Source organism: Ascidiella aspersa, chromosome 5 (genome assembly GCF_963924565.1).
Source record: "Ascidiella aspersa chromosome 5, kaAscAspe10.2, whole genome shotgun sequence".
Classification (NCBI taxonomy): domain Eukaryota; kingdom Metazoa; phylum Chordata; class Ascidiacea; order Phlebobranchia; family Ascidiidae; genus Ascidiella; species Ascidiella aspersa.
In genome coordinates this window covers 765,318-791,016 of record NC_139451.1, presented here as the reverse complement: position 1 = coordinate 791,016, position 25,699 = coordinate 765,318, and the positions used below count along the sequence as shown (strand labels likewise).

At 35.8% G+C, this 25,699-nt stretch overlaps 2 protein-coding genes and 1 long non-coding RNA gene across 3 annotated transcripts in view; all 3 read left to right on the top strand.

Annotated features, from left to right (window-relative positions):
- The window catches only part of LOC146141395 (uncharacterized), a 102,484-nt gene extending 82,454 nt beyond the window's left edge, over positions 1–20,030 (top strand). The window contains exons 3-11 of the mRNA XM_083390100.1: positions 10,316–10,418; positions 11,799–11,895; positions 12,467–12,523; positions 12,720–12,964; positions 13,416–13,577; positions 14,937–15,098; positions 17,911–18,072; positions 19,048–19,209; positions 19,944–20,030. Of these exons, the coding sequence (XP_083246226.1) occupies positions 10,316–10,418; positions 11,799–11,895; positions 12,467–12,523; positions 12,720–12,964; positions 13,416–13,577; positions 14,937–15,098; positions 17,911–18,072; positions 19,048–19,209; positions 19,944–20,030 (1,237 nt within the window). The remainder of the gene's footprint in view (positions 1–10,315; positions 10,419–11,798; positions 11,896–12,466; positions 12,524–12,719; positions 12,965–13,415; positions 13,578–14,936; positions 15,099–17,910; positions 18,073–19,047; positions 19,210–19,943) is intronic.
- Positions 1,919–2,431, top strand: LOC146141397 (uncharacterized). The gene is made up of 3 exons (XR_014498755.1): positions 1,919–2,031; positions 2,100–2,288; positions 2,366–2,431. It is a non-coding gene; the product is annotated as an uncharacterized LOC146141397 (long non-coding RNA).
- On the top strand, positions 7,975–9,012 carry LOC146141396 (NACHT, LRR and PYD domains-containing protein 3-like). Its single transcript, XM_083390040.1, has one exon. It carries the CDS (start codon positions 7,975–7,977, stop codon positions 9,010–9,012), a length of 1,038 nt encoding a protein of 345 aa, XP_083246166.1.
- Positions 20,031–25,699: the final 5,669 nt, after the last annotated feature.

Genomic DNA, 25,699 nt, shown 5'->3' with positions numbered 1-25,699 from the left:
GTTCCCGCATTGATAAGTGACTTTAAATAAAACGTTTCTGTCTTGAGTCGGACGTTTTTGTTTACCCAGAGGAGACGGACCTTAAGTGTTTGCAATTCTGTTATAGTAATATACTTCCTACAGTCTGATATTGCTTCAGCAGCGGTTCTTTACCTATGGGTAATTACCCACATGTGGGTAATTTCAGGATGACAGGTGGGTAATCAGGTGAACCAGAATATTTAGAATTATGGATGTAACAGACAAAGTCACAGCTGTAAGTGCTACGGTTGCTTTATTTCCTCACAAGCACAGTGATATTTTATAATGTTTAGAATTGTTTCGTCATAATGATCATTTTTGTCGCCGGTTTTACGTATTTTATTTTTATGTGACAGAGTATTACGAGTTTTTGTGTATCCGCTAGCCTAACTTTTTTAATTTTTTTAATCAGTTAGTTACAGCTGTTTTATGACCAAGCTTGTTGGCTGCATTGCTGTTATCGTTTATTTTTCAAGGTATTCTTAGTGGAGTTGTTTGGAGAAGTATAGCTAAGTGCACATTTAGAGTGAGACGGGCGAGATTTATTTGTTGAATAACGCTGTTTTTTATTTTTTTTGGTATGGCAAAATAGCAAAATAAATAAAATTAAGCTTTGGGTAATGAGACTTTTGATCTTTTGATAATGAGTGAAAAAAGGTTAAGAACCCCTTTCCCACGGTCTGATATTGCTTTTCTAGTAGTGCGTAAATTGATCAGTCAGTAACATTGCCGGAAATCTGTAGATAAATCTTTATGCAGCCAGCATTTAAATTATCTGTCTGTTTAAACGCCCTTCAAGCATTTTCCACGGGGCATTATAACTTTTTGCGAATGTTAATTGCAAATCTTCTTTATGTTTGATTTTATTTGTTGCTTTATAGGTATTTAGAACTTCCCTGTTTTAAATGTAGTTAACAGTGACGAATTATTTATATCTTAACCAGAAGATACACAGCACAAAAGCCAGCACAAAGAAATACAAAGGCAAAATAAACATATTTAGGACAAAAATTAAAAAAAAATTATACCACAATACTAAGAATTGTCTATACATTACAAATTTAATAAAAAATTATAAAAATTAAAAAAAAAATTAATATTCATAATTAATATTTGCAATAAAATAAGGAAAAAAAGCTTGATCTATTATTTTAACTAACAAATTCGGGTTGCGCAAGAAAATACCTTTCCAGTGATATAAAACTTGCTATAAGTTTAAGGGGGGAAAATATTTAATAGCGCCGATAACCGATATTAATATTCATAACCGATCGCGGCCATCTTGATACTGCTCCAGACTGCTCGATTCTAATCCTTATCGTGGCGATTTTTTTTTTGAATTCTTCAATTTTTTTTTCATTTATATTTTGTTAATATTTATATGTTAGTAATTGTTATGAATTGGGCATGTCAACAAAAACAAAATGATTAGTATTTGTGTTTTTTTATTTCACTCATTTTCAGTTAAATCATATCCCTTTTATTAAAACTTTTTTGCAGGGATGCTCTATCCAAATCAGAGATGGATATTTTAAATTGTTTAAGAGAGGCCAAAAAAAAAGTTGGCTTTCCACGTTGGCTGGAGTTTTTAAGAAAAGCTGGATTTTCCGCACTTGATGTTGATCAACAAAAGGAAAGTGAGAATCTTGATGTTTTGGCTCGAAGCTGGTCCCAGTCTGAAGGTACAACTATGTAATACTTTTATAAAAAATAAATAAATCCTATTTGTGATAAACATATGCTTTAGTGCACACTAACATAACACTGAGTATTCATAGTAAAAAATACTTTAACGCCAATAATAACCATTATGAACCAACTTATTCGTAATATTAAAATTAAGTATTTGCTGCAAGTTAGCGAATTACACTTTTTATGAAATGCTTTTAGGAAATAATCAGGTTGCTGCTGTGTTCGATTCAATTAAAATTGAACTTTATGAAAGTTTGCACAAACCAACAGATAGGAAAGCTGTGCTTTCAAAATTAACCTCAAGCCTATTCAGAAACCGTAAGATATCATAACATTTGACTTCTCAAACCGTATACTTCTACAATTGATACTAATTTGTTTAATAGGGCGAAATCATTCCTTGTTCGTATACGACTTCATTAGATTATACACAGATGATACGAATTGGAAGGAGATTGTTTTAACAAAATTTGGACTTCGTCATCATTGGGGTGTGTTTGAAAAAACTAGCAACAGGAACATTGAAGAGCAAAAATACCAATGTGTTATGACTTGGATTAAAGCTGAAAGCTTAAGTGAGCTAAATGTTTAGGCACAGATTGACATTAGCTTGTTTAAAAACTCATGAAATATTTTTGCATGCTGATTTCAGAGAATATTCAAGAAGTCAGTAAAAAACTTGAGCTTTTGGAATTGATGGTTCCAGAATATAATGAAGGTAGATATAATTTAGGCATATTTTCAACAAATTTGCTTGACATTTTAGGTGTTTTTCTGCTCTGTTTTTCTTTACCTAGTACACTATAATATGTTTATTTTAATAAACTATTTGTTTTTTATTAATGATCAGTATTCACGCACTTAAAAAAATGTTCTTATGTCGAACTCTGTCCGAATCTGTTGGGAAATTATTTATTTAATTGCAACCCATCAATCCTGTATGCCTACTTCATACTTTTTGATTAACATATAAATGTTTTAGATTATGCCAATGAACCTTTCTGGGAACCTTCTCAATATAATGAAGGTAAATATATATATATATCTATATGTTTAAACACGGCTAACCCGGGCTTAAAATTTACAAACTAATAATCTTGCAGTTACATTTCAAATAAATATGAAAATTCGATTATTATTTTTTTACAGTTATTCGCATTTAGTAAAATGTAAAACATACTTAAAAGAGTAAACTGTCTATTTATCAAATCTGTGCTTTCAGCTTATTAACATATTGAATTTAAACATAGTTAAAAATTATTGAAAATCACCTTCTTGAACCTGTTAGCTGCGAATATATCACGTCCGTATGCACACACGTCACGTCCGTATGCGCACACATTACGTCTGTATGCGCAGAAATCACGTCCGTATACGCACAAATCACGTCCGTATACGCAGCAATCACGTTCGCATACGCACACATTAAGTCCGTATGCGCAGAAATCACGTCCGTATACGCACAAATCACGTCCGTATACACAGCAATCACGTTCGTATACGTAGCAATCACGTTCGTATACGCACACATTACGTCCGTATGCGCAGAAATCACGTCCGTATACGCACAAATCACGTCCGTATGCGCACACATCACGTCCGTATGCGCACACATCACGTCCGTATGCGCACACATTACGTCCGTATGCGCAGAAATCACGTCCGTATACGCACAAATCACGTCCGTATACGCACAAATCACGTCCGTATACGCAGCAATCACGTTCGTATACGCACACATTACGTCCGTATGCGCAGAAATCACGTCCGTATACGCACAAATCACGTTCGTATACGCAGCAATCACGTTCGTATGCGCACAAATTACGTCCGTATGCGCAGAAATCACGTCCGTATACGCACAAATCACGTCCGTATGCGCACACATTACGTCCGTATGGGCACACATAACGTCCGTATGCGCAGAAATCACGTCCGTATACGCACAAATCACGTCCGTATACGCAGCAATCACGTTCGTATATGCACACATTACGTCCGTATGCGCAGAAATCACGTCCGTATACGCAGCAATCACGATCGTATACGCACACATTACGTCCGTATTCGCAGAAATCACGTCTGTATACGCACAAATCACGTCCGTATACGCAGCAATCACGTTCGTATACGCACACATTACGTCCGTATGCGCAGAAATCACGTCCGTATACGCACAAATCACGTCCGTATACGCAGCAATCACGTTCGTATACGCACACATTACGTCCGTATGCGCAGAAATTACGTCCGTATACGCACAAATCACGTCCGTATGCGCAGCAATCACGTTCGTATACGCACAAATCACGTCCGCATACGCAGCAATCACGTTCGTATACGCCAGGGGTTTCCAACCTTTTTACGATCTCGTACCACTTGGACGCTCTGTACTGCCACGCGTACCACTTCCTGCGGAACAACTAATTTAATCCAAGCATATTTTTATGACAACTAGAATTATTTAGCGCTATTTGTAGATTAAGCTATTAAATACTAGATGCCATTCATCAAGAGCAATCATAATTAACGCCCACTTCCCACCGTGTTGTAAGGCTTTTCAAAGCAACTGTGCTCCTTGTTGACAAATGTCATGACCTGTATTATAAAGATCGTAATGATACAAGACAACAGGGATAACGTAACAATGAATGGGCTTGAGAACCGACTCCGGCCATAAGACCAATAAGAATAAAATCATCGTCGGAATAAAACACACTTCGACATAACACCAAAATAGCACTAATACCTAATAGTCGTAATACAAAATAATCGGATTAAGACCTACACCGTCGGAATAACACCTAAATGGCCAAAAGCAGGCCTTAACAACATTGTTGATAACCCAAACCCTACCCAAAGTACATCGCTAACTCCCTTAATAATTTTAACACCAACCGATTTTAAAACCCCACCAATAACCCCCAAACAGGCGAAAAATCTGGTGCCAAAACAGCGGCGTCCTAACGGTGCCATTTAAACTAGGGCGCCCAAACGTCGACACTATTGGAGCCTATGCCAGACCCATGACCCCCGATCGTCCAACACCCTCTGCCTACATTTCTGGGCGTTATTATGGCCTTTTAGGCCTAAATTTAGGACTTTTTCCTCAAGATTTAGGTCTTATTCCGACGATTAAGTTCTTCTTCTGTAGCGAATAATTTCTCCGTATTTGGCTTTATATTGTCGTTGGTTTCAATACTGTAGTTTTACAGATTTTTCTGCTTTGGGTATCATTGCTTTTTAGATCTTATTGTGCGTTCCCAACAAAACCAGATAAACAAAATTTAATGTTGTGAATCCAGGTTTTTGTGGAAAACACGGAAGCTACTCGTGTACCACTAGCGGTACGCGTACCACAGGTTGGGAACCCCTGGTATACGAACACATAACGTCCGTATACGCACAAATCACGTGCGTATAAGCACACAAATCACGTACGTATACGCACACACATCACGTCCGTATACACACAAATCACGTCCATATACGAACACAAATCAAGTCCGTATACGCACACATCATGTCCGTATACGCACATACATCACGTCAGTATACGCACATACATCACGTCCAAATACGCACACACATCACGTCCGTATACGCACATACATCACGTCCATATACGAACACACATCACGTCCGTATACGAACACACATCCCGTCAGTATACGCACATACATCACGTCAAAATACGCACACACATCACGTCCGTATACGCACATACATCACGTCCGTATATGCACATACATCACGTCCAAATACGCACACACATCACGTCCATATACGAACACACATCACGTCCGTATACGAACACACATCCCGTCAGTATACGCACATACATCACGTCAAAATACGCACACACATCACGTCCGTATACGCACATACATCACGTCCGTATATGCACATACATCACGTCCGTATACGAACACACATCACGTCCGTATAATCACACATCACGTCCGTGTACGCACATACATCACGTCCGTATACACACACATCACGTCAGTATACGCACATACATCACGTCAAAATACGCACACACATCACGTCCGTATACGCACATACATCACGTCCGTATACGCACATACATCACGTCCGTATACGCACATACATCACGCCCGTATACACACATACATCACGTCCGTATACGCACATACATCACGCCCGTATACACACACATCACGTCCGTATACGCACAAACCACATCCGTATACGCACATACATCACGCCCGTATACACACACATCACGTCCGTATACGCACAAACCACATCCGTATACGCACATACCACCTCCATATACGCAGAAATTACGTCAGTATACACACACACATCACATCCGTATACGCACACACATCACGTCCGTGTACGCACACATTACGTTCGTTAGGAAAAAACTCATCACGTCCGTATGCGCACATACATCACGTCCGTATACACACATACATCACGTCCATATACGCACATACATCACGTCCGTATACGCACACATCACGTCCGTATACGCACACATCACGTCTGTATTAGCACATATGACGTCCATGTACGCACACATTATGTCCGTATATGTACAAATCACGTCTGTTTTGGCAAACATCACATCCGTATACGCACAAACCACGTCCGTATACGCACACAAACCACGTCCGTATATGCACAAACCACGTCCGTATACGCACACATCACGTCCGTATACGCACACATCACATAACGGCGCGTTTTGCTGGGAATGTTTTGGTTAGCAAGTTCTAACGAGTGGCAAAATAACGATAAATTTCTATTACGTCATAGTGATAAAAGACAGGTTTTATGTGAAAACAAACGAGATGAAAATATGCAATACGATAAATTCCAAATTATCCACTAATTATTCCTCATGACGCTACAATATAACTACAGAATTGTTACAGACTAAACACAATTTATAGAAAGAATAATTTGAAGTATGTTTTTAATAAGGTATAAAAAAATTACCGATGAATATATGAATTGGCTGATGCAAAAGATTACTGTTATTACATTATTACAGAGCAGCGTGCTTATTGCTTATTTTTTGTTAACTCTGGCTATGCTCTGAGTTTAGAATCGAAAACTATAGTTACCGGTTCGACAGTGTCATAAACAAGAGAGTTTATTTGAACAGGGTTATTCAACGGAAAATTTGCTGGGTTATCTGAATTCGTCAAATGTCTGCAGTAAATACAGAATATCTGTTCTACAGATTTAGATACAGTGAATACTGCGTATCGTTTAGTGTCATATGTATTATCAGCAAATATTACACAGCCTTACAGACTTTTCCTTTATTTTTCCTCTTTACAATCTTCACTCTTATTTTAACAAACCATATTTTTCTGCCTCTTTCCTTTTTTAAACATTCGCAAAGTACAGAGCTTAGCATAGTCAGAGCAATGGCCACTTCACTTGAAATTTCACATTTTCGAAACCTGGTGATTTGAGTTAATTGAGAAGTTTGGCCTCGGTAGACTTGAGTTCGTTCAAAGTAACATCTTTTAGCGTTAGCACCTGAACTTAGCAAATGTGGTTTTCAATATATTGCAACCAACAAGTTTCTGTTGTGTTCAACGTTAAGAAACGATTTTAGAAAACAGCAAAAAATAATGGTTATAATTACAAAGACAGCCAACACTTTAAGAAGTTTTCAGCATAATATATGAAACTAAAATCTGTAATAAATAAATAGTTTCGAGTAACAAACACACAAAGTTAACCCAAATCTAAAACATCACATTCTATATGTAAACAAAATCTATGGAAATAAGGCATTTATAATCAAAAGGGTATCGTTAAACTTCAGCTTAAAACAATTAAATTGGGCTTATGAAAAAATAAATTCACAATTTTGCATCAATTTAAAGAAACACACTAAATCTAAAACTTATCTTTGATTAAGGTCAGTTGGGAAATGAAACTGTGAAGGAAATATCAGATCTTCTTCAACAAAACTTTGACGTAATAAACCCAATGGGTTTAAAATACAACGAAGAGACGTTTCCACAAAATATCCACCCTCAGTTAGCAAAAATTAATAACTTTTATTATGGTCAATTGGCCAAGAATAAAGAATACAGCCCAACATCACGCCAGACAAATAGAGATTTTGCATGGTCACACAAAGTTAGTTTCGAACAATTAAGGGAAATTATCCATTCCGGAAAATATAGCATTTTAGTCGGGGGACCTGGTTCTGGTAACACCACTCTTTCTAAGAAGCTTGCCCAATCTGATACAAAGCTTGTGATGCACCACAGATGCCTGGAGATTCCCAATGAAGAAAAGTTAACCTTAAAAGAGATGATAGTTGATAATGCTTATCCACAACTCGATGAAGAAGCAACTGACAAAGTCTTTAAATGGATAAAAAGGAATCCTTCAAAATGTGTCTTTATATTTGATGGTTACGATCAAGCCACTTGGTCACTTGATAATGTAAATCCCATAAATGCTGCAGTTCATACTCGCTTGTCAGTTGAACAAATAATTGCCAATCTTTGTGGCAAAAAATTCCTACCTGATGCCTCAATAGCTCTTACCTCCAGGCCACATTCCATTATTTTCCTCCAGAAAGAATTACGTCCTAAAAATCTGGTTTACCTGATAGATTTTGAGTTTGTAGATATGCGAGAAATATTTTTTGCTTTTGCTGGTGGAGAAGCCCAGAGAATATGGAACACATTTAACAGCCAAGCACCCATGTTACTTGATCTTTGTCTTATCCCAATTATGCTTCAATTGACCCTTTTAGCTGCTTTGGGTGCAGATGATGTCACTGAACTTCGCAACACTACTCAGGTTTTCACTGTTTTGCTGAAAAACTTAAGGCACTCGGAATATGCTAGGGCTGGCGATATCGAATCAATGTACAGCACCTTAGGTGAACTTGCTTACAATGCTACTAAGAACTCCACTGTAGTAATGACCCATCAGCAAATAAAGGAAAAGGGTTTGAGTGAAAAAGATGTGCAGGATTTAATAATATCTGTCCCTGGGCTAGAAAGGTTTAACCAGAAGCTGTTCGAAGGTGAACAGAAACTAATATTCCATCACCAAACACTTCAAGAATATCTCTGCTCTTTGTACATCAGCCAGAACATGAGTTTGGACGAGTTTAGTCAGATAGTTAAGAAATTGGTCTCTCATCCTTACTGGGCGATGGTGAGAAGATTCGGATGTGGACTTCTACTCGGCAGCGATTTCACTGTTCCAGAACCTTCTATACAATCAACACAGCAACCAACTGACGAACAGGTTTGTATGTTCTGTATTTGTATGATATAATATTTGTAGAATGTTGTACAACATGCGCCTAATGTTAACTTGCATGACAAAGCTAATTATTGAGGGCTTTGATACAATGGTTGTGCTGCACAATAACAGGTGTTATGCTAAAAACAGTCTATAAGGCCAAAACGCTTTGAAATGGTTAACATATCCTCTAATTAAAATTATATTAACAGTTTAATTACGGCAAAATGAACAAAAATTGAAAAATTTCTAGTTGACATTTTGTCAAATATCTAAAAAGTTTTTCAAATTTTTGCAACAACTAAAGACCAGTTTGTGTGTAGCACTAGGTAAATTTTCTGGACAATATGACTTGAAACTTTATCAGTTTTATTTTAGATTGCTACTGATCGGAACAAACCTGAAAAGTCTCTGCTTAATCAACAATCAAAAAGCCCAGCAGCCCCATGCACTTCAAACTATCGGTTTGTCACCAATAAAAAATAAATATTTATTTCTCCTGTACAGCTTAGTTGGTAGAGCCACGGTTCCAGTTTGACAAAGGTATTAAATTAAAACTTTCATCACAGGCTGATTTTACTAGCCTTGTCTTGCTTACAATCCTTAATAGAACAAACGATTTCCATTAGGCCTCTGACAACCTATGGATGCTGCGATGAGTAGGTCAGTGTTGGGTCTCATTATTGCACCACATACTTACAATAATAAATTTACTAAAGTAACATTACTGCCTTGTTTAGTAGAAAATATAGAGCAAAATTTTTCGATACTGCTTGATGCAGAATATCAGCCAATCTTATCGGTAAAATATTTTACATATCTCTAGTTGTGAGTTTGTATCTCGCCACAAAAAATGTTTCTTATCTTGTTTGCATAAAATTATTTAAAAAAACAGTATATGCACACAGTTGTATATGTGGTTCAGCTTAATATGTTTATATTCAGTTTATTGTTTTCAAAACTGGTAATGTGTTTCTATTTTAAATGTAACCAATAACTTTTTTAAAGGTACAGTATTTGCTTGGAACATAACTATTTGTGAAACCTGTTGTTAACCAAAATGTGTTTGTAATCAGTGTTGTGGTTGTTTTCCAGTCGTTCTGACCAGAGATCCGAAAGTTCCTATCCACGATCAGAGTTGGGACAAGACACCTCAGTTCGGCCAACTGCTAGACAAGAATGACAAAAGTTTTGAATTAAAACTTGTTGTTTATTTCCATTTTAGATATGACCAATAACTTTTTAGAATTTTCAATATTTTCTTGGAACATACCTAGTTGTGAAATCTGTAGTTAACCAAAATGTGTTTGTAATCAGTGTTGCGGTTGTTTTCCAGTCGTTCTGACCAGGAAAGTTCCTATCCACGATCAGAGTTGGGACAAGACACCTCAGTTCAGCCAACTGCTAGACAAGCAACACAGCAACCAACTGACCAACAGGTTTCTATGTTCTGTATATGTGTGATATAATATTTGTAGAAGGTTTTAAAACATGCGTCTAATATTTGTTTGCATAAGCTGTATTTATTGAGTGCACAGGGGCTAGGGACAAAATGGGTGTGATGCATAATAACAATTTCTCCGATACAAAAAATATTTAAGCCCAAAACGTTTTGAAATGCTTAACATACCTTCTAAATCATCTTTGATTTTCTTGAAATCTCAAACTTGGCGTTGGAACAGCCTCTAAAACAGGTCTGGCTAGGCCAAAACTGGTCCGGCCTTTAAAATCCCTTATTTATTCTTTAAAATCTGACAAGAAGCCTGCAAACAGTTCAAATGATTAAAGTAAACTATACTTAAACTAAATATAGTAAATATCACCCTCTTTTTTAAACCCTTCAGTGCAAGTTAAAGTTTTATTATTAATAAAATCAAATTTTCAACCGCCCGGTGATATGCTGAAAATGTATTAATTTAAACCGATAAAATGAGGAAATATGTGAGAATATATAATCTAACCTTATTTAATCAAAATATACAATGAATGAAAAGTCCTTTTTTAACCTCCCCCCACCCCCCAAGAAAAAATCGCTATTACTTTATCCTACGCAGAGCATATATATTTTATCGATTTTACGGTAATATTCGCTATATTTAGTTTAAACGACAAGATGTGATGATATCTCTGAAATATACCTTTTTCACAAAGATAATATCAGTTGATCTTATCAAGTTGCCAGTGGTGGCCTATTTTTTTTGGTTTGCCCTCGGCTTAATCCGTCCCTGATCATTAGCTTTCGATAATTTCTTTTCGATTTTACGGTAATATTTAGTATATTTACTCTAAGCATAGTTTACTTCAACCATGTGGACTTTTTTCAGGCTTCTTATTTTTTAAGGATAAATAAGCGATTTTGAAGGCCGGACCAGTTTTGGCCTAGCCGGACCTGTTTAAGCGGCTGTTTCAACGCCAAAATTGACCCGACCGGATCAGTTTTGGCTCCGGACCGAATTTCGCGTTACAGTACAACATGCGCCTAATGTTTATTTGCATAAGCTGTATACTGATTGAATAGGGTTCTGATTGAAGCTGGCTTTAATGCTATACAAAGTATTGGGTTATAATTTTGCTTGTTATGATGCAATGTGTATCTATATATATATATGCAGCCAACTTGCAAATTTATTTAATATTTACTATAATAAAGAATATGAAAAAAGCAAGTGGTACGCAGCGACCCCAAAATCTACTTTGTGGCCTGAAAAATTTGACTACTCTTTCAAGGTATTGGATCCACAATGCTGGCACAAACATTTAACTTAATATTTATTAACAGTTTTTGTGGTATAAGGTCAAGTAGCTATGTTTGTATGCAGGTTGTCAATCAACAACCATCAACATCTGCCACTCAACCAAGTCAATCTGGTGTCGATCAAACCTTAACCGACAATTCGCAGAACCAACAAAATAAAAGTAAGTGGCAATTTTTAAACTTGGCTATACTTAAACTTGTTTTCAACAAGAATAACTGAAATGGCCAAACATTGCAGTACTAGAATATACTTAGTGTGCTAATATGCTTTCAAATTAGTTACTATGTTTTTAATTATGTTAGTGGTTTTCAGCAGAATTTCGGAAAATGTAGGTTATTTGCTGAAAGCTAATGTTTCAGCTGAACTGACAATTTAATCCAGTCAGTGGTTATTATTTAAACTGGCTTTTAAATCCTGATTTTTTTTATATAAATTAAGTTGTCCAACCTGTTATTGTAAATTATAAGATTCAACCCACTTTATGTATTTATTGTTACTGTAAACATCTTACACAACAAACACATATAATAAAACATAGCAATAAGCATGAGATTACACAAGGCGACAACTAACATCAAAACATTCACTAGTCTGCTGCCATCTTGTGGTTAAATAGTCGTGTAAATAACAAGTAAATAGCGACAAAGTCAAACATTTATAGTAAGACACACATAACTGCTAAAACAACAGTAAACCGTTCTGATTATTAATAATGATTTCCATGTTCACAGTCAAGGCTGAGATGTTCTACGAACACTTTCTCGAGGAATTCAAACGAAACCCCAAAAGTAAGAATATAACCATTCGGTTACTTTGTGATATTTTTACTCGGCTGATTTATTTTAATTTTTTACACCCGTTAACAAAACACCATTGTTTTTGCACTTGTGATGTCACAATCCCCATTACTGGTTAACACCTCATTTGTTTGTTGTTTCTTTGTTTCTTTTTTTTAATATTTAATAAATATAAAGTTGTGTTTAGGTATTGTTGAAATGATTGTTGATTTGCAAGAATGCAATGAAGCAGTGCTCCAATCTTTCGCAAAGCACTTCCCTGTGGAGGCTCGTTTTCGCAGCCAAACCATCGGTACAAGTTCATGCCACGCTTTGGGGCGGATGCTCCAGCATGTCGACAAACCAATCGAGGTGTTGGTTCTGTCCAGCTGCAAACTGACAAGTCAAGGTTTAAAACACATTTGCGAAGCAATCGGGAAAATGCCTCTCAAGGTAAAGTGCTTTATTGTCGACATTTTGTTGTTGAATATTACCGCCACCAACTTTTATATTTTACTTTTAAACAATGATAAAGATTAAGCGTCAGTATGTAAAAAATGACAAAATATAAATTAAGATTAACCCTAATAAAAACTTAAGCACCTGTTCTAGGCAAGTGGGCAAGCCGCAACTAAATAAAATGTAGTCAGCAAAATGACGTAACAACCACAGATAATAAAACATCGATCAAAGGCTGTTGGTGTGGTGTAGTCTTTGTGATAAAACCACACTGTGAAGACGTTTTGGTAACATGGAGAACATCTAAAAACTCAAGTCGGTTGCCATCAGTAGAAAATTCTGATTACTTTAAAATGATTAATCACGATTCGACCTTGTGGCTCACTTTAATCGACCTTGTGGCTCACTTTGTTAATTTAATCCGCTCGTTAATTTGTTGTTTCAGGTCAAGTTGCTGGATCTGGGTGGTAACCGCATCGACGACGAAGTAGCTCTTGAGCTTTCTCGCGTCCTCCCAAACGTCGAGCAGTTGGATCTGACTGGCTGCAACCTGACAAGTCAAGGTTGGGGATACATTTTCAAAGGAATCGGGAAAATGACTCACAAGGTAAAGTGCATTATTTTCGACATTTTGTTGTTCAATGTTACCGCGACTAGGAATGTTCAAAGTGAAAAAAAAAGTATCCTTGAACAATATGTTTCGAATCCAGAATAACGAACCAGAATTTTGAATCCCAGTGTATTTGTTATTAACTATTTTCCTTCTATTTTTGTTATTCTTAATATATAATATTCATAATGTATATACAGGTCTTTAGCGACTCAGCAATCAATCAGAAAGCGTTTTCTAACTCGATATAGTAATCGACAAATTAAATTACAGATGATTTACATTCTAAACAACTGCCATTTGAAGCAGTTGTTTAAATTGCGATACACAACTGCAGAAAAAAAAACAACAGAGAAACATATAATTATAAAAAACAGGTTGTTGCCCCAATTAATTTTTAGTAAATATAGTAAGTGAAATGCAACACAATAAATTCTTCACAAATTCTGTTCGTTTTTATAAGTTATTGTTTGTGATTTAGTTTAATTTACTACAAACGTCTTCTGTGAATAAGCCGGTCAAATATTATGATGCAAAGAATACTAAGTTACTACTGCCAGTAATGCGTTACTATTAATTAAAAATTACGCTGCCAGTAACCTCGCTGAATATTGGCCTAAAGTTGACCTTGAGTAACCCCGTAACGCGTTTTGTCCAAGGCCAGCAAATTTTACGATGGAATGATACTTTTGCAACTTTTCGCATTTAAGGAAGCGAAGTATGTAAACACACGAGTGAAATGCAAGCAAAATATTCATGCTTCAAAAATGATAAAAATTAATGGAAAGGAGAGTGTTTAGTTTTCAAGCCAGCTACAATTATCTCAGTTTCATGCAAAGATAGCGAGGATTTAAATCACATCTTGGTTGTTATCAACATAGCAAAGCAGTTAAAGGTGTTTCAGGGTCAGCTAAGGTGACGAAATATTTTGCCACAACAGGAAGTAAGGCGAAAGATGACGTCACTGCTGACGAGGCTACTTATGCTTTTAACACAAATAAGCACCACAATAACTTTTTAACAATGAGTTGTACGTCATCTTTGCTGAAAAAACATTTGCCGATTATATATATCCATAACCCCCCACGAACTAAATTTTGCCAATTTTACAACAGGATTGCGGCGTGTCTCATCGCACCCTCGGAAATAAAATTTTTGTCAACTATGCGAAGCCATTTTTCGCTCTACACGCGTGACGCGAGTGTTTTTTGTCTTTTTGATATAAATACGTCACGTTTTGTAACTTTGTTACGTAACTAGTGACGTCCTCTGATCCGGAGTTGGTTGATGCAACCGTAGTAAATATGGCAACCCTACTTTTCAAAATCTAATTCGCTCGTCAATTTGTTTTTTCAGATCAAGTGGCTGAAACTGAGTGGGAACCGCATCGACGACGAAGTAGCTCTTGAGCTTTCTCGCGTCCTCCCAAACATCGAAGGGTTGTATCTGTTCAAATGCAACCTGACAAGTCAAGGTTTGGAACACATTTGCAAAGCAATCGGGAAAATAACTCACAAGGTAAAGTGCTTTATTGTCGACATTTTGTTGTTCAATGTTACCGCGACTAGGAATGTTTAAAGTAGAATCCCAAAGTATTCTAGAATAATAGCTTTCGAATCCAGAATAATGAATCAAGAGTCTTGAATCCCAGTGCATTTGTCGTAAATTATTTACGTTCTATTTTTTCTGTGAAATATTTATAATATATATATAGCCTTTACCTACTCAGTAATTAATCAAAATACTTTTTTTAACATATCGATGTAGCAATCGAAAAATTAAATTACAGATGATTTACATTCTAAACAACTGTCATTTAAAGCAGTTGTTTAAATTGCGATACATTATTGTAGGAAAAAAACAAAAAAAAATAATAATTATACAAACCGGGTTGTTGCCCCAACTTAATTTTTAGTTAATATAGTAAGTGAAATGCACCACAATAAATTCTTCACAAATTCTGTTCGTTTTTATAAAGTATTATTGTGATTTAGATTTAGTTTACTACAAACGTCTTCTGTCAATAAGCCGGTCAAACATTATGATGTAAAGAATACAAAGTTACTATAGTGCCAGTAATGCATTACTATTACTTAACAATTACGCTGTGAGTAACCTCGCTAAATATTGCCCTAAAGTTGACCTTAAAGTAACCCCGTAACGCGTTTTGTCTAAGGCCAGCACGTTTTACGATGGAATGATACTTTTGCAACTTGCCGCATTTAAGGAAATTGCTAAATATTCATGCTTCAAAAATGATAAAAATTAATGGAAATGAGAGTGTTTAGTTTTCAAGCCAGCCACATTTGTCTCAGTTTCATGCAAAGGTAGCGGGGATTTAAAATCACATCTAGGTTGTTATAAACATAGCAAAGCAGTTAAAGGTGTTTCAGGGTTAGCTAAGGTGGCGAAATATTTTGCCACAACAGGAAGTAAGGCGAAAGATGACGTCACTGCTTATGAGGGTACTTATGCTTTTAACACAAATAAGCACCACAATAACTTTTTATCAATGAGTTGTACGTCATCTTTGCTGAAGAAACGTTTCCCGATTCTGTATATCCATAACCCCCCACGAACTAAATTTTGCCAATTTTACAATAGGATTGCGGCGTGTCTCATCGCACCCTCGGAAATAAATTTTTATTCAACTATACGAAGCCATTTTTCGCTCTACACGCGTGACGCGAGTGTTTTTTGTCTTTTTGATATAAATACGTCACGTTTTGTAACTTTGTTACGTAACTAGTGACGTCCTTTGATCTGGAGTTGGTTAATGCAACCGTAGTAAATATGGCAACCCTACTTTTCAAAATCTAACCTCGCTCGTCAATTTGTTATTTTAGATCAAATTGCTGGATCTGAGTTGGAACCGCATCGACAACGAAGGAGCTCTTGAGCTTTCGCGCGTCCTCCCAAACATCGTGGAGTTGTATCTGAGTAACTGCAAGCTGACAAGTCAAGGTTTAAAACATATTTGTAAAGCAATTTGGAAAATAACTCACAAGGTAAAGTGCTTTATTGTCGACATTTTGTTGTTCAATGTTACCGCGACTAGGAATGTTCAAAGTAGAATCCCAAAGTATTCTAGAATAATAGCTTTCGAACCAGAATAATGAATCAAGAGTCTTGAATCCCAGTGCATTTGTCGTAAATTATTTACGTTCTATTTTCTGTGAAATATTTATTATATATATATAGCCTTTACCGACTCAGTAATTAATCAAAAAACTTTTTTTAACATATCGATGTAGCAATCGAAAAATTAAATTACAGATGATTTACATTCTAAACAACTGTCATTTAAAGCAGTTGTTTAAATTGCGATACATTATTGTAGAAAAAAACAAAAAAAAATAATAATTATACAAACCAGGTTGTTGCCCCAACTTAATTTTTAGTAAATATAGTAAGTGAAATGCACCACAATAAATTCTACACAAATTCTGTTCGTTTTTATAAAGTATTATTGTGATTTAGATTTAGTTTACTACAAACGTCTTCCGTCAATAAGCCGGTCAAACATTATGATGTAAAGAATACAAAGTTACTATAGTGCCAGTAATGCGTTACTATTACTTAACAATTACGCTGTGAGTAACCTCGCTAAATATTGCCCTAAAGTTGACCTTAAGTAACCCCGTAACGCGTTTTGTCTAAGGCCAGCACATTTTACGCTGGAATGATACTTTTGCAACTTGTCGCATTTAAGGAAATTGCAAAATATTCATGCTTCAAAAATGGTAAAAATTAATGGAAATGAGAGTGTTTAGTTTTCAACCCAGGCACAATTGTCTCAGTTTCATGCAAAGGTAGCGGGGATTTAAAATCACATTTTGGTTGTTATAAACATAGCAAAGCAGTTAAAGGTGTTTCAGGGTCAGCTAAGGTGACGAAATTTTTTGCCACAACAGGAAGTAAGGCGAAAGATGACGTCACTGCTTATGAGGCTACTTATGCTTTTAACACAAATAAGCACCACAATAACTTTTTATCAATGAGTTGTACGTCATCTTTGCTGAAGAAACGTTTCCCGATTCTGTATATCCATAACCCACCACGAACTAAATTTTGCCAATTTTACAATAGGATTGCGGCGTGTCTCATCGCACCCTCGAAAATAAAATTTTTGTCAACTATGCGAAGCCAATTTTCGCTCTACACGCGTGACGCGAGTGTTTTTTGTCTTTTTGATATAAATACGTCACGTTTTGTAACTTTGTTACGTAACTAGTGACGTCCTTTGATCTGGAGTTGGTTAATGCAACCGTAGTAAATATGGCAACCCTACTTTTCAAAATCTAATCCGCTCGTCAACTCGTTGTTTCAGATCAAGATGCTTCTTCTGAGTAGTAACCGCATCGACGACGAAGTAGCTCTTGAGCTTTCTCGCGTCCTCCCAAACATCGAGGGGTTGGATCTGTTCAACTGCAAACTGACAAGTCAAGGTTGGGGATACATTTGCAAAGCAATCGGGAAAATAACTCACAAGGTAAAGTGCTTTATTGTCGACATTTTGTTGTTCAATGTTATCGCGACTAGGAATATTTAAAGTAGAATCCCAAAGTATTCTAGAATAATAGCTTTCGAATCCAGAATAATGAATCAAGAGTCTTGAATCCCAGTGCATTTGTCGTAAATTATTTACGTTCTATTTTTTTGGTGAAATATTCATAATATATATGTATAGGCGTTAACGACAAATCAGCAATTAATCATAAAATTTTTCTGACATATCGATATATAAAATTTAAAATTACAGATGATTTACATTCTAAACAACTGTCATTTAAAGCAGTTGTTTAAATTGCGATACATTATTGTAGGAAAAAACCAAAGAAAAATAATAATTATACAAACCGGGTTGTTGCCCCAACTTAATTTTTAGTAAATATAGTAAGTGAAATGCACCACAATAAATTCTATACAAATTCTGTTCGTTTTATAAGGTATTGTTGTGATTTAGTTTTAATTTACTACAAACGTCTTCTGTCAATAAGCCGGTCAAATATTATGATGTAAAGAATACAAAGTTACTACTGCCAATAATGCGTTACTAACACTGCTGACGAGGGCCGTTATGCTTTTCACACAGTTAAGCACCACAATAACTTTTTATCAATGAATTGTACGTCATCTTTGCTAAAAAAACGTTTACCGATAACCCCCCGCGAACTAAATATTTTTTTGCCAATTTTACAATAGAAATGCCGTGTGTCTAATCGCAGCCTCGAAAAGTTTAGTCAACTATACGAAGCCCACTTTCGCTCTACACGCGAGACGCGAGTGTTTTTCGTCTTTTTAATATAAATACGTCACGTTTTGTAACTTTATGACGTAACTTGTGACGTCCTCTGATCTGGAGTTGGCCAGTTCAACCGTATTAAGTTTGTCCAGAATTTGTCGTTTCAAAATATGGTAACCCTACCATTTAAAATCTAATCCGCTCGTCAATTTGTTGTTTCAGATCAAGCGGCTGGATCTGAGAAGGAACCGCATCGACGACGAAGTAGCTCTTGAGCTTTCTCGCGTCCTCCCAAACATCGAGGAGTTGAATCTGTTCAACTGTAACCTGACTAGTCAAGGTTTGGAACACATTTGCAAAGCAATCGGGAAAATGACTCACAAGGTAAAGTGCTTTATTATTTACATTTTGTTGTTCAATGTTACCGCGACTAGGAATGTTCAAAGTAGAATCCCAAGGTATTCTAGAATAAAAGCTTTCGAATCCAGAATAATGAATCCTTGTGCATTTGTAAGAAATTATTTGCCTTTTGTTTTTTTGGTGAAATATTCATAATATATATAATCTTAAACGACTCAGCAATTAATCATAAAACTTGCCAATATAGTAATGAAATACAACTTAATAAATTCTTCACAAATTCTATTTGTTATTTATAAGGTATTGTTGTGATTTAGTTTTAGTTTACTACAAATATGATCTGTCAATAAGACGGTCAAACATTGTGATGTAAAGAATAAAGTCATTAATGCTAGTAATGCGTTATCACTTAACAATTACGCTATGAGCAACTTCGCTGAATATTGGCCTAAACGTGACCTTGAGTAACCTCGCAACGCGTTTTGTCCAAAACCAGCACATGTTACTTTTGCAACTTGTCGCATTTAAGGAAATTGCGAAATCCCTGCATTGGCATTACACGTTAGTCGCTCGCCCAATAACACTTGCCTTGCAAATAATAAATACACGAAGGTTATTGGCAAGTAATTGGTCGCACAAAAACCCGTACAACGCACTACATGAATACATTTAAAGCAAGCGCAGTATTTCTTTCGCCACCGCTACAAACTTGCAGTGAAACGAGTAATTTATATTGGTTCCAATTACCCGACATACAGGGCAAAATTGGATCCGAATATAAGGATGAGGAGCCCGATATTCTAAGGATCCGATATTCTACTTTGAACATCCCTACCCACCAATAAAAATGCATGAAATAACTAACCATAAACTCACCTAACTTTAACAATATTTTATTTATGTTTTCATTTATTTAATTTTTCTGTTTTTGTATCGTGTTTAACCGCGTTGTTACGAAATAATAATTATGGGAACAACGTGTAGAGCAATGCTGCATATATCATGTTTCTGTATTGATTATCTTTTAAAACAAAAGGCTAAATTGGATTCGAAACTAAGGATCCAATATTCTACTTAAAAACATGTTGAAAGCACGATTTGACCTTGACCTTGTGGCTCACATTAATCGACCTTTTAAATCTAATCCGCTCGTCAATTTGTTGTTACAGATCAAGAGGCTGGTTCTGAGTGGTAATCGCATCGACAACGAAGGAGCTCTTGAGCTTTCTCGCGTCCTCCCAAACATCGAGGAGTTGGAGGTCGCTCGTTGTGGCTTCACTGAGGAAGGCAAGGAGGTGATCAGATCGAAACTGAGAGAACTTGGACGTGACGTGAGTAACAACAATAATAAATAAAAAACCTACATCACTGACACGAGAAGCCACTGTGATACGTCACAATATAAATAATTTGATCTGACACCAACCACTAGAGGCGCCTAAAAAATAAATAAATAAAAAAAGGGCGAGAACAATATGTTGTTATTATGGTAATAGAAATAATTAGGTTTTTCGCCTAAAATATAAATATATCTGTGGTTGTAACTGTTAAACTTCTCTGAAACAAAAATTAAAATGTAAAGTGTGTTAAAAAACGAAACATAATTTTTTATATTTATGTTTTACGACTAATTTACTAGCGCAAGAAATACACTTGTTGATTTGAGCCAATGCCGTTTTGTTTATCTTGGCATGGAGTGACAGTTTCTGGAATAATATTAAAACCACTTTGGAAAAATGGTAGTTTTTATTCAAAATGTTTTTATGACACAGCAAAATAGCAGCAAGTTATAAATCCCTGATAAAAATTGATAAAATTCCCATGTTACAAAATAAATATACGTGAACAGCATATTAAATGTGCATTAGGAAAAGTCACTAAATTATCTGTAAAAAACACACATTTTATTTGTAAATTTATTTTCCACATAATTTCAAACCAAATTTTCGCTAATAAATCACATTCTAAATAAGAACTCCAGTTTCCCATCCAGCGGTTAAATCTAAGTTCAAGTCTCGGAAACCTAAGGTTCGTTTAATAATGTAATCCCTATCGCAGATAAATCTAAGCTATAACTTGTCATCATGACTCGAAAAATCTGCCGTGATCATTTTGAAACAGTAACTATTACACCTAAAAAAAGTATTACCCCAAAATTGTCTCCTTTTTGTTTTTTCGCGGCTGTTAGTTTATTGAATCTCTTTGCATCCATGGCCTTGTTCGTACCACGGCACACCGTAATCAAAGTTTTGTAAACTTAGCAAATTTATTTTTTATTCGCCTAATATGCTATCTTTTTAAACGATAACTATTTTTGCCAACCTAAACTAGATGATGAATTATATGACTCTCATGGAAATACTCACAAATTAATGGTCGTCACACTTTGGAAAGGCCAAAAAAAATTGGAAATAAATTCCTTATCTTCCGTTTTACATTATCTTAAGGGGCGAGAGGTATTCGCTACTCATTCAATAATCCGAGCAGCTATGCTTATTCTTATTAACTCCGTGATGTCTTGCGTTAAATAGGCTGAAAAGGAAACAGAAGTTTGCATTAAAACCTTTTACAGCATTTGAATTGCTTCCATCTTGTGTTTTGCAGATCGTCAGCGTGCGTTTTTAATAGTTCAAAGACGGAAGAAACTATTTGACTCTGTGATGTTGTTTTTACCCAACACGCTTCAGCCTTCCTGTTCATTTGGTCGCCAACAACCTTCCAATGCTCAACAGTGTTGTGGTTGTTTTGAAACTTAAACCAATGTACTTATCATCGCAATCCTTGTTTAAAATATAACTTATACTTAACTGAATGAGACATGCACACACATACATATGTGTGTGTTGACAACTATGATCTAGACCTACCGAAACTGCTTTTTTTCAAACGATTACGGTTTACGTGTAATTAGTACACCCGAAAAGCCATAGCAGACTCACTGATTCTGTTGATCTATTAACTAGCCTGCAGTGAGGTTCGAACTCATGAGCTTGGTCATACCGAGACCGTCGCTCTACCAACTGAGCTACACAGGCTCAGAGAGGTTTCTGTGTAGCGCGTACAACAGCGTGGAAATTTACACATTGGCGTTATCAATTGTGTTGTATATGTGACATTATAAATGCATCTTTGTTCATAAGCTGTTTACATAATAATATAGTCGTTTTGTTTTCTGTAATCTATTAACCTAGGGCTGCCATATGAAGTATATTAAATGATTTGTAAAATAAATATGAAAGGCCATTTGATAACACTGAAAAATGCTCAAATGTCTTTCATGCATCTGTGTTTTCTTGCTTATATTTTATAGGTTTGGGAATTAAGTTTTCGCATTTCGGGACATATACAATGACGTAATGTTTTCGTGCTCTCTCGTGTGCTGTTCGCGTGTTTAATTGTACTACGAACCTGTTATTTTTTATCTCAAAACAAACTTTAAATCTCACGCCCATTATTATCGCCCGTATACCGCCGGGTTTATAGCTGGGTTTACCTTTTTAGGAAATGGCCCGCCCGTAATCTTTCCACGAGACTCCCTGTAAACCAGCGGCCGTGGGTCCCCGGCAGCGCCTAAGTTCCCGTGAGAAAAAGTTTTCGAACAGTGTATAGATTGTAGTAGACGCTTGGGCTAGGCCTGGTGCATTTAGCGAGTAAGACGTTAGGTGTTATATGCTCTGTCATTAGATTGTTTGTGAGTAATTGCGTCCAAGTATAACAATTGTTTGTGGTGTGGTAGTTTTTAACTCTTGTTTCCAATAAATCTGTATTTGAGCTAATCGCTGTGGTCTTTAATATAAACTTTCATTACTAGGTTATTTAATATACGAATTAAGAAGTCACTGGCGACTTTAACAAGAGGTTTTGGTAACTCTCTAAAATTACTAGTTAAAGACGTATTATTTTCGGCCCAATTCACGAATGTACAAATTTACACCAAATTAAAATTATCAGAGTTATATAACTTTAAAGCATCTCGCTCAATAGACTGTCAGAGGTTGATTCCTACACCACAATTGGCCGATAGTTATTGACCTGTCGTTGTAAGAGCTTATCATATAACATGGGTGGCCAACACGCGGCTCTTCACCCAATTATATGTGGCTCTTACATTCATGTTGTGATTTTTTTGAATGTTTCGATTTTGTTTTGTTAGGAGGTTAAGTTATGGATTTTTGCGCGAAAGTTTGAACTTTTTTATTTAGCGTTTGCTATGAACTGCCGCATCGAACACAAATAAATATTCTAGCAAACCGTTTCGAGCAGCAACTGACTGAGTTATAACGCAATACTCAAAAACTATAAAGGAGCAAAAACAACACGGCTGCTCATAAACGCTACAAGTAAATGTTCTGTTAAAATGGTGACTATTGTGCTCATTATTTACAAAAAAAGGAAGAGAAATGGGTGAAAAGTTTTTTGAATGTACGGCGACACTTGTTTTCGTTGCAGTTTTTAAACAAGGCAAACAATTGCTATCGATTATAGTTTATTTTTTTAATTTGCGTTGTTAAAAATAAAGTACTACGCAGAAAACCGTAAGCGCAATACAAATTTGTAGCATTTTTTTGCAGTTTTAGGCATTTTTTTGCAATTTATTTTTACAATTATGAGGAAATTAGTTTGGCGAGTTCAATGTTAAATATTATTAAATTTCCCATTTTATTATTTTGTAAATAATATTATACTCACCTGGCTCTTTGCTCAGCTTTAGCTTTAGGATTTGCAAACATTTGATGTAAAATTGCAAAATATAGCTTTTTAATGATAACGAATTGCAGTACTCGGTAAAGTATCGTTAAAAAGCTGTGTTTCATTTTGCCGCAAAATAAAACATTTTGTTCACGAATTTCTTTATACATGCGATAATAATTAACGCATTTCATATTTGTCCCTCTGAACCATACGGAACCGGTTTATTTGACTTGTGTCCAACGCAGTAGAAGGTTTGGAACGTAAAATTTGAATAGCATAGGAGTGAATATTTTCCAGCATGTGAAATCCAGGATTATACCGAAATACAAAAAAGTCCTTAAACACCGACCTGCCTCAATGAACACTTAAAATAACGATAACCGATTGCCCTTTCTTACTTACGTAAACATCATAATTTAGGTATTTTTTAAAAACTATAAACAAATCATTTAGAAGGACTATTTTCCATATTTTTTCTTACAATAGTGGGAATTAGGCCTTTTTAAAACTGTCACTTTATATTTTCTAAACATTCTAAATTTTGACTCGTTTACTTAATATGGCCAAATAAGTCGAAATCCTATAAACGGGGGGACTTACTACCTATTGTTTACTTTGGAGATAGACTGAGTCATAGTGATGTTAAGAAATAAGGCGTTTGATCAGGCCTACTTGTTCCTGCCGACGTAGAACAGTGGTTTTTAATCATTTTCTACCGCGCCCACCTCTGATAATTGCCCTGTGCCTTGCGCCCCCCTTAGATCTTGATTATATCATGCCAAAAGCGGTATTTTTCGATAACATATCAATGATAAACATACAAAAGTTAACTCTTAAAAAATTTGTGTTTATTTGATTTGAAATGGTTAAACTTTAATATAGGATACCTGACTGGGCATACAAAAAATTGCCCGTGCTCGATATGTTAATTTTCATCTGATTTTGACAAACATCTTGTGAGGACATTGACTCACAGTTAAAGCTGCACCGAACCCACGTCAAAATGTCGCCCGGAGCGCAAACATTAAACATTGCATAAAACGTGTTTTAAAATATGTGATGACACACAATGCAATGACCATAATACAAGTAAAATTACAAATGCGCGCAAAAAGTCTGAGAACCCCGGCGCTAAACAGTTGTGAATATATGAAATGAGCGCAAAACATTTTCGCAGTTTTATTGTTAAAGTTGGCAAAAACACATTGTGAAGGTGGCATAGTGCCCAACTCCTTTGCCCTAATCTATAGTTAGTGGCAGATAAATCTAATAACTGAGAAACTATTAAAAGATAGCAGTCCAAAAGTTCGCAAATCGCAAGATAAAGAACCATTTTTCTTCGTTTACTTAGATACACATGTGTTATCTTGCAATAAAGCATAGGACAACATACAGAGAGAATTAACAATAAACGCAACATGGGACAAAAAACCTTACAAAAGTTTAAATAATGGAGTAGAGCTCACGGCCCCTAAGAATTGGTTGGCGCCCTCCAGGTTAAGAACCACTGACGTTGAGCTTATCGCAAATGGTGTGGTTGGGGCTTGCCTGTTCACCACACAAACCACGACCAGCTACGACACGGGGTTGGTGAAATGTTGTTCACTTGCACGTGAACTGCTTGTCCGGTTGCTTCGGCTCCATCAAAGCAATATATGAAGTATTTTCTATTATTCCATATTAGTTTGGTTAAAAAATACAGCTGTTTAGTTTTTCAGTTATCTAGCTTAGGTTAGGTTTGTACAATTACCGAAAACAATAACTTTAACTAAAACCCGAATAAGAATGACTTTATTTTAGATGTATTTGTCTTTTTGGAGTT

Bases quoted from the DNA above. Each gene is read 5' to 3' on its own strand.
- LOC146141396 (XM_083390040.1), top strand. From the start codon at position 7,975: ATGCACCACAGATGCCTGGAGATTCCCAATGAAGAAAAGTTAACCTTA.